At 47.7% G+C, this 10482-nt stretch overlaps 1 protein-coding gene across 1 annotated transcript in view; it reads left to right on the top strand.

Annotated features, from left to right (window-relative positions):
* LOC137381136 (uncharacterized) overlaps positions 1-9711 on the top strand; it is a 34684-nt gene extending 24973 nt beyond the window's left edge. The window contains exon 7 of the mRNA XM_068053523.1: positions 8792-9711. Within this exon, the coding sequence (XP_067909624.1) occupies positions 8792-9711 (920 nt within the window). The remainder of the gene's footprint in view (positions 1-8791) is intronic.
* Positions 9712-10482: the final 771 nt, after the last annotated feature.

Genomic DNA, 10482 nt, shown 5'->3' on the forward strand with positions numbered 1-10482 from the left:
CCATTCCATTCATCTAATCCAGGATAGAAAACCATTCTCACCTGTCACAGGTCAGGCAGCAGAGTCCAGGCCCTTCCATCCATCCGATCAGGTTGAAAACCATTCTCACCTTTCACAGGTCAGACAGCAGAGTCCAGGCCCTTCCATCCATGTGATCCAGGATGAAAAACCATTCTCACCTGTCACAGGTCATAGAGCAGAGACCAGGCCATTCCATCCATCTGATTCGGGATAGAAAACCAATCTCACCTGTCACAGGTCAGACAGCAGAGACCAGGCCATTCCATCCATCCATTCCGGGATTGTAAACCATTCTCACCGTCACAGGTCAGACATCAGAGACCAGGCCATTCCATCCATCCAATCCTGGATAGAAAACCATTCTCACCTGTCGCAGGGCAGACAGCAGAGACCAGGCCATTCCATCCATCCAATCCTGCATATAAAACCATTTTCACCTGTCGCAGGTCAAATAGCCGAGACCAGGCCATTCCATCCATCCGATCCTGGATAGAAAACCATTCTCACCTGTCACAGGTAAGACAGCAGAGACCAGGCCCTTCCATCCATCTGATTCGGGAGAGAAAACCAATCTCACCTGTCACAGGTCAGACAGCAGAGACCAGGCCATTCCATCCATCCGTTCCGGGATTGAAAACCATTCTCACCGTCACAGGTCAGACAGCAGAGACCAGGCCATTCCATCCATCCAATCCTGCATATAAAACCATTTTCACCTGTCGCAGGTCAGATAGCCGAGACCAGGCCATTCCATCCATCCGATCCTGGATAGAAAACCATTCTCACCTGTCACAGGTCATAGAGCAGAGACCAGGCCATTCCATCCATCTGATTCGGGATTGTAAACCATTCTCACCGTCACAGGTCAGACATCAGAGACCAGGCCATTCCGTCCATCCAATCCTGGATAGAAAACCATTCTCACCTGTCACAGGTCATAGAGCAGAGACCAGGCCATTCCATCCATCCATTCCGGGATTGTAAACCATTCTCACCGTCACAGGTCAGACATCAGAGACCAGGCCATTCCATCCATCCAATCCTGGATAGAAAACCATTCTCACCTGTCGCAGGGCAGACAGCAGAGACCAGGCCATTCCATCCATCCAATCCTGCATATAAAACCATTTTCACCTGTCGCAGGTCAGATAGCCGAGACCAGGCCATTCCATCCATCCGATCCTGGATAGAAAACCATTCTCACCTGTCACAGGTAAGACAGCAGAGACCAGGCCCTTCCATCCATCCAATCCGGGTTGAAAACCATTCTCACCTGTCACAGGTGAGACAGCAGAGACCAGGCCATTCCATCCATGTGATCCAGGATGGAAAACCATTCTCACCTGTCACAGGTCATAGAGCAGAGACCAGGTCATTCCATCCATCTGATTCGGGATAGAAAACCAATCTCACCTGTCACAGGTCAGACAGCAGAGACCAGGCCATTCCATCCATCCGTTAGGGGATTGAAAACCATTCTCACCGTCACAGGTCAGACAGCAGAGACCAGGCCATTCCATCCATCCAATCCTGGATAGAAAACCATTCTCACCTGTCACAGGTCAGACAGCAGAGACCAGGCCATTCCATCCATCCGATCCTGCATAGAAAACCATTTTCAGCTGTCGCAGGTCAGATAGCCGAGACCAGGCCATTCCATGCATCCGATCCTGGATAGAAAACCATTCTCACCCGTCGCAGGTCAGACAGCAGAGACCAGGCCATTCCATCCATCCGATCCGGGATAGGAAAACATTCTCACCTGTCGCAGGCCAGACAGCAGAGACCAGGCCATTCCATCCATCTGATCCTGGATAGAAAACCATTCTCACCTGTCGCAGGTCTGACAGCAGAGACCAGGCCATTCCATCCATCTGATCCAGGATGGAAAACCATTCTCACCTGTCACAGGTCAGACAGCAGAGATCAGGCCATTCCATCCATCTAATGCAGGATAGAAAGCCATCGAGGACCTGTCGCCACCCCAACGCCGGGTGATCTTGCCGGGAGTAGGCTAGGCTGATGATGACCTTCCCACCCAAAGGCAATTGAGGACCCAACTTGCTCACATCAGGGCCAGTTCCCGCTACCTCTGGGATCTAACGAGCCACGTGTGGGCGGGGGCCGGAGTGGGGTTACCTCTGTCAAGAGGGAAGTACCCTATATAAGGGCTTGGTGGGATTTCCTTCCTCCAATGGCAATCTGTGGCTCATGGAGGAACCTGATGGGAAACATTGATCCTCCCGTGACCCGCCTTCCTCTGAGCTTTATGTCCACCCCTTCAATCCACCTCATCAGAAACATTCAGATTGGCCCTGGTTCCCCCACCTCACTTACCTGTGGTCCAGGTTCCAGCGCTGGGCTTGTGTCCATGACATCTACACTACTGAAAGTGGCCACTACTCACGGTGCCAGTGCCGATACTGCTTAGCTGACAGTTTTCTGCTTGGCCAGAAGCTGGAGGGAGTTGGATCTCCATCTTAAAGGGGACTTGGATGCCAGGATTAGACATTTACATATAAAAACGCAGGATCGCTCTTTCGTGGGTTAGGGGTGGGTTTCATGTAAACGCCGAGGTGCTGTTACCCCCGCCTTTCTGGCCCAGCGCTGGCAGCCCGCCTCCTACACATGCCCAGTCCCATATCGCTGTAATCTCCTCCTGCCCCACCACACACTAAAATATCTATGTTCATCTAAGGTTGTAATCTCTGGATTACTCCCTGTGCCACGTGCCAGTGAGGCTAGAAATAGGAAGATAGTGCAGCTGAACACGTGGCTGAGCAGCTGGTGCAGAAGGGAGGGTTTCAGATATCTGGACCATTGGGCTCTCTTCAGGGACAGATGGGACCTGTACAAGAAGGACGGGTTGCATCTAAACCGGAAGGGCACTAATATCCTGGCTGTAAGGTTTGCTAGCGTCACTCCGGAGGGTTTAAACTAGTGTGGCAGGGGGGTGGGAACCAGATCAGTAGGACAGCTGGTGAAGTAAAAGAGGAGGAGATCGTAAATAAGTCCATTAGGACTAAGAGGAAGAGCAGGCAGGGAGATGTTGCTGAGCGCAGCGGGACTGGTGGTCTTAAGTGCATTTGTTTCCATGTGAGAAGTATAACAGGTAAGGCAGATGAACTTAGAGCTTGGATTAGGACTTGGAAATATGATGTTGTGGCTATTAAAGAGAATTGGTTGAGGGAAGGGCAGGATTGGCAGCTAAATGTTCCAGGCTTTAGAAGCTTCAGGCGGGATAGAGGGGGATGTAAAAGGGGTGGGGGAGTTGCATTACTTGTTAAGGAGAATATCACAGCTGTAATGCGGGAGGACACCTCAGAGACGTCATGCAGCGAGACAATATGGGTGGAGCTCAGGAATAGGAAGGGTGCAGTCACGATGTTGGGGATTTACTACAGGCCTCCAAACAGCCAGCTGGAGGTAGAGGAGCAGATATGCAGACAGATTTTGGAAAGATGTAAAGGGAACAGGTTTATAGTGGTGGGTGATTGTAACTTCCCAAATATTGATTGGGACTCACTTAGTGCTCGGGGCCTGTATGGGGCAGAATTTGTGAGGAGCATCCAGGAGGGCTTCCTGAAACAGTACGTAGATATTCCAACTAGGGATGGGGCCATTCTGGACCTGGTATTGGGGAATGAGCCCGGCCCGGTGGTCGAAGTTTCAGTGGGGTCGCATTTCGGAAGCAGTGACCATAATTCCATAAGTTTTAAGGTACTTGTGGATAAGGATAAGAGTAGCCCACGGGTGAAGGTGCTAAATTGGGGGAAGGTTAATTATATCAATATTAGGCAGGAACTGAAGAATTTAGATTGGGGGTGGCTGTTTGAGGGTAACTGAACATCTGCCATGTGGGAGTCTTTCAAACGTCAGCTGATTAGAATCCAGGACCAGCATGTTCCTGTGAGGAAGAAAGACAAGTTTGGCAAGTTTCGGGAAGCTTGGATAACACGGGATATTGTGAGCCTAGTCAAAAAGAAAAGGAAGCATTTGTAAGGGCCAGAAGGGTAGGAACAGATGAAGAACTTGAGGAATATAAAGACAGTAGGAAGGAACTTAAGCAAGGAGTTAGGAGGGCTAAAAGGGGTCATGACAAGTCATTGGCAAACAGGATTAAGGAAAATCCCAAGGCTTTTATACATATATGAAGAGCAAGAGGGTAACCAGAGAAATGGTTGGCCCACTCAAGGACAGAGATGGGAATCTATGCGTGGAGCCAGAGGAAATGGGTGAGGTGCAAAATGAGTACTTTGCATCAGTATTCACCAAGGACGGCTTGGTGGATGATGAGCCTAGGGAAGGAAGTGCAGCTAGTTTCAGTCATCTCATTATCAAAAAGGAGGAGGTGTTGGGTGTCTTGCAAAGCATTAAGGTAGATAAGTCCCCTGAGCTTGATGGGATCTACCCTAGAATACTGAGGGAGGCAAGGGAAGAAAATGCTGGGGCCTTCACAGAAATCTTTGCATCCTCATTGGCTGCAGGTGAGGTCCCAGAGGACTGGACAATAGCCAATGTTGTTCCTTTGTTTAAGAAGTATGGTAAGGATAATCCAGGAAATTATAGGCCGCTGAGCCTTACATCAGTGGTAGGGAAACTATTAGAGAGGACTCTTCGGGATAGGATTTACTCCCATTTAAAAGAAACGAAATTATCAGCGAGAGACAGCATGGTTTTGTGAAGGGGCGGTCGTGTCTTACTAATTTGATTGAGTTTTTGAGGAAGTGACGAAGATGATTGATGAGGGAAGGGCGGTGCATGGTGTCTATATGGACTTTAGTAAAGCCTTTGACAAGGTCCCGCATGGCAGACTGGTGCAAAAGGTGAAGCCACACAGGATCAAATGTGAGCTGGCAAGATGGATACAGAACTGGCTCAGTCACAGAAGACAGAGGGTAACAGTGGATGGGTGTTTTTCTGAATGGAGGGATGTGACTAGTGGTGTTCTGCAGGGATCAGTGCTGGGACCTTTGCTGTTTGTCGTATATATAAATGATTTGGAGGAAAATGTAGCTGGTCTGATTAGTAAGTTTGCGGATTACACAAAGGTTGGTGGAGTTGCGGATAATGATGAGGATTGTCAGAGGATGCAGCAGGATATAGATCGGTTGGAGACTTGGGCAGAGAAATGGCAGATGGAGTTTAATCCGGACATATGTGAGGTAATGCATTTTGGAAGGTCTAATGCAAGTGGGAGGTATACAGTAAATCGCAGAACCCTTAGGAGTATTGAGAGGCAGGGAGATCTGGGCGTACAGGTCCACTGGTCACTGAAAGTGGCAACGCAGGTGGATAAGGTGGTCAAGAAGGCATACGGCATGCTTGCCTTCATCGGTCGAGGCATAGAGTATAAAAATAGGCAAGTCATGTTGCAGCTGTGCAGAACCTCAGTTAGGCCACACTTAGAATATTGCGTGCAATTCTGGTTGCCACACTCCCAGAAGGACGTGGAGGCTTTGGAGAGGGTACAGAGGAGGTTAACCCGGATGTTGCCTGTTCTGGAGGGTATTAGCAATGAGAGGAGGTTGGGAAAACTCGGATTGTTTTCACTGGAACGACGGAGGTGGAGGGACGACATGATCGAGGTTTACAAAGTTATGAGCGGCATGGACAGAGTGGATAGTCAGAAGCTTTTTCCCAGGGTGGAACAGTCAGTTTCTAGGGGACATAGCTTTAAGGTGAGAGGGGAAAAGTTTGGAGGGGATGTGCGTGGCAAGTTTTTCACACAGAGGGTGGTGAGTGCCTGGAACTTGCTGCCAGGGGAGGTGGTGGAATCAGATACGATAGTGACGTTTAAGAGACATCTTGACAAACATATGAATAGGATCGGAATAGAGGGATATGGGCCCTGGAAGTGCAAAGGTGTTAGTTTAGGCAGGCATCAAGAGCGGCGCTGGCTTGGAGGGACGAATGGCCTGTTCCTGTGCTGTACTGTTCCTTGTTATTTGTTATCATGGCCTCTTGTGCATCCTTGATTTTAATCTCTTCACCATTGGTTGTTGTACCTTCAGATGCATGGGCCCTGAGCTCTGTCATACCCTTTCCACAAGTCTCCACCTCTCTTTCTGCCTTTAAGTCACTCCTTAAAACATACCTCTGTGATCCGGCTTTTGACCATCTTACCAAGAATCTCCTTATGTGACCTGGTGTCTTATTTTGTTATATAATGCGCCTATGAAACATCTTGGTACATTTTAATACATTAAAGGCGCTATAGAAATGCAAGTTTTGGTTATTGTTTCTGCCCAGTCCATCACCCTGTCTACGCCTTCCTGAATTTTATTACTATCTTCCTCGCACATCACCATACTTCCACGCTTCATGACATCTGCAAATTGCGACAGTGTGAAATGCACCGTCCTCCATAGGTTATCTGTGCCCCATGGATTGACCCCTGGCAGCAAATGTTGCTTCTCCCTAAAACACCCCCGCACTAAGCGAGCATCATCACCCACCTTCCAAGGGTTACCAGACTGGCATTGACAATCCCACACAACTTCTCTGGGGTCTGGGGCTCCAAGGCAGCTCCTAGTCCCAGGTCGGGTGCAGTACCAGCAGTTGTCCCTGCGCCCTGACTGTCTAAAGCTGTAACACTTCATGTACTTGGAGTCCGGGGCTCTAGCAATGGGTCTGGTGCCAGACCTGGTGTATTACCGACAGTGGCCCCGACCAGCTGACTGAGCCTGGCGTCATCGCCAGACTTATGGGTCTAGGGCACTTGGAATGTTCCAGCATTTATGCCTGGTATAATGCCGGCATGCCCAAAGCTCTCAATGGTGTTGCCGAAACTACTGAGCAGCTGGTCCTCTGCTTGTTCAGCAGCTTTGGCAGGTGGGATCCCCATCCTTTAAGGGATATGGAAACGGCACGAGGCAGTTGATTGCTGAAGAGCCACTGAATTGCACAGGGTGCAGGCTCCGAATTGCTATTTTCAGCCCGCCACCTGGAACCCCGCTGGCTGCACTAAATTGGAGTCATAGAGTCGTGCAGCATAGCCAGAGTCTGCTTCCCTGCCTATCTATACTAATCCCACCTGCCTGCATTAATTCCATATCCCTCTATGCCTTGTTTATTCAAGTACCTGTCCAGGTCTTAAATGTGGCGACTGTTCCTGCCTCCACCACCTCCTCAGGCAGCTCATTCCAGATATCCACTATTATTTGTGTGAATGTTTTACCCTTTTGATCCCCTTTAAACCTCCTCCCTCTCACCTTAAATCTATGCCCTCTAGTTTAAGTCATTCCTCCCATGGGAAACAGACTCTGTCTATCTCCCCTCTCAGCCTCCTTCGCTCCAGGGAAAACAGACGCAGCCTATCCAATCTCTCTTCATAACTCAAGCCCTCCAAACCAGGCAACATCCTTGTGAATCTTTTCTGCACCCTCTCTAACTTTATCATATCTTTCCTGTAGTGCGGCGACCAGAACTGCACACAGTACTCCAAATGCGGCCTAACCAAAGTTATTTACAACTGTAACATGACGTCCCAACTCTTGTACTCAATGCCTCGGCCGATGATGGCAAGTATGCCATACGCCTTCTTCACTATCCTGTATACCTGTGTTGCCACTTTCAGGGAACTATGTACCTGCACCCCAAGGTCTCTCTGGTCAACAACACACCCCAGGGCCCTGCAATTCACTGTATATGTCCTGCCCTGGTTTCACTTGCCAAAATGCATCACTTCACACCAGTCTGCATCAAATTCCATTTGCCAATCCCTTGCCCACTTTCCCAGTTGATGTATATCCTGTTGTAACTTTGGACAACCTTCTTCACTGTACACTATACCACCAATTTGGGTGTCATCTTCAAACTTACTGATCATGCCCCCTACATTCAGATCCACGCCATTAATATATATGGCAAACAACAGAGGGACCGGCATCAATCCCTGTTGCACACCACTGGTCACTGGCCTCCAATCTGAAAAACAACCCTCCACTACGACCCTTTGCCTCTTATCACTAAGCCAATTTTGTATCTAATTTGCTTGGTCACACTGGATCCCATGTGTTGGAACCTTCTGGACCAGCCTACTATGCTTCCATTCTTCGGCAGAAATTCCTGACGCTGGTAAACAAATTTGATATACACTGAATGCAACAGCAAATGGGCAAATGTCATCCTAAACTCCTTGAAACTGTTGTTTATGCTCCCAACCTGGAGGAAAATGTCCTGATAATTTCCCTTGTTTACATTTGACATAGTGACGGTTGAGATTACTTGTTTTATTGATTTTGCAGTGGACTCATTCTCAATTTTTGTTTTGAAATCATTAAATTCCGTGCTGCCGGTCACAGGTGAGGGAATCTCCCAACCAGTCCAACATCTAATTTTCTACTCAAGAGCAATGTGCAGCAGACATTGCAAATCTGAAATAAAAACAGAAAATTCTGGAAATATTCATCAGGTCTGGCAGCATCTGTGGAGATAGAAACCGAGTTATTGTTTCAGGTCAATCACCCTTCATCAGAACTGGGAGAGATTAGAAATGGATCAGAGTTTAAACCAGAGAGGGAAAGGAGGGAGGGGGAGGATTATGATCAACATTGATTTTAACATTTCAGCATCTTCCACTTTTCATTTAACCTCTCCTGCCTTCCACCCTATTACAACGCTTCTCTTTGTTCTTTCAGCTTCCATCATTTCAGTACATCACTGGATATAGGATCGCATTTGTAAATCTCAATAAGTCCTCAATCAAACTGGTAACTTGGCTCCTCGACTGATGTTTAATTTCTCTACTTATTTCCCTTCCTCACAGTTAACTTGTTGACAATTGGGACTTTATCTCGGGGAAAGTGCGGTCTCTCCAAATGTGTCACTCGCTACCTGGTGGCCATGGCAACGGCGGACCTACTGGTCATTATCCTCGACCTGATATTGAGGCACATTCCCATTGTTTATCAGGAACAGTTTCAGTCCCTGTATTACATCCCCATATGTAATATCCACGCTGTCCTTCTTTATGCTGCTACAGACTGTTCTGTCTGGTTCACCGTCACTTTCACATTTGATCGATTTGTGGCCATTTGTTGCCAGAAGCTGAAAAGTAAATATTGCAGTGAGAAAACAGCGGCTGTGGTTCTGGGAACATCGACTGTGCTCAGCTGTTTAAAGAACATCACCTGGTATTTTATGTTCACAGGTCGGTATTTGCTGTGGAACATCCCATGGTTTTGTCATGCAACAGAGGATGCTCGGAATTCTCGTGTCTGGGGAACAATCGAGTTCCTCCATTACATTCTAACCCCGTTTGTCCCATTTATGGTGATTCTACTGCTCAATGTTCTCACCATCAGACACATTTTAGTCAGCTGCAGAGGACGCAGGAGACTCCTGGATCATAGCCGTGGGGAGAGACACAGAGACCCAGAGATGGAGAGCCGAAGGAATTCTATCATTTTACTGTTAATTATCTCGGCAAATTTCATTCTGTTATGGGCCGTGTTAATGGTGTTTTCGATATGGAGCCGGATGTGGTATTTGGGCTATCACTCTGTATTTCTACCCGAGTTTCTGCGGGAATTGGGTTTCATGCTACAGCTGCTGAGCTGCTGCACAAACACTGCGATTTATGCCGTGACCCAGACTCAGTTCAGAGAGCAGTTGAAGAATGTGCTGAAATATCTAATTTCACCAATTTTTAAATTCATTCATTGCTGTGGTGAACTGAATCACTGACTATATCCGTCATCAGGGGTAGGGGGTCTGTGGTTGTGGTGAAGGTGCGGGCGAGGCCTGTCGTCTTGGTGACGGGAGAGTGGGGCGGATCCTGTAACTACAGTGACGGGTAGTGGATCCGGGTCTTGTTCCCCATTGTGACACGAGAGTGGGGCCGGGGCCTGTTCCTATGGTGATGGGGAATAGGGGACCTGTTCTCATGGTGACTGGGCTGTTGGGAAGAAGCCAATTATCCATGGTGAGGGGGAGTGGGGGTGGACCCTGTTCATATAGCGACGGGGAGTGTGGGAGGAGCCTGATACTCATGGTGATAGAGTGGAGCGGGGCATGCTGCCATGGTGACGGGGGAATGGGGGTGGGACCGGTTCCCCATGGTAATCATTTATATCCTTTAGGAGCTTTATAATATCGAGAATCCTTTATAAATGTTTGCAAACATTCGTAAACACTTATAATCCTTCACAAACATTCATAACGTTTGGCATATCTGATGAACATTTAAAATCCGTTTTGCTGCTTTGTAGCCTCTTATAATCCTTTGTAGCCATTTAGAATTCTCCATAATCCTTGTTATCTGTTTATAATCTTTATAATTATTTATAATACTTTGTAAAACTTTACAATCTTTTAGGATCGTGTGCAACTCTTTATAATCTTTTGTAATATTTGATAATCCTTTAAAACCCTTAGAAACCCTTTAATACCCTTTATGAGCCTTTATATAAATTTATAACCCGTTATATCTCACACATTCACTGTCCTGGACAGGTG

Source organism: Heterodontus francisci, chromosome 21 (assembly GCF_036365525.1).
Source record: "Heterodontus francisci isolate sHetFra1 chromosome 21, sHetFra1.hap1, whole genome shotgun sequence".
NCBI lineage: Eukaryota > Metazoa > Chordata > Chondrichthyes > Heterodontiformes > Heterodontidae > Heterodontus > Heterodontus francisci.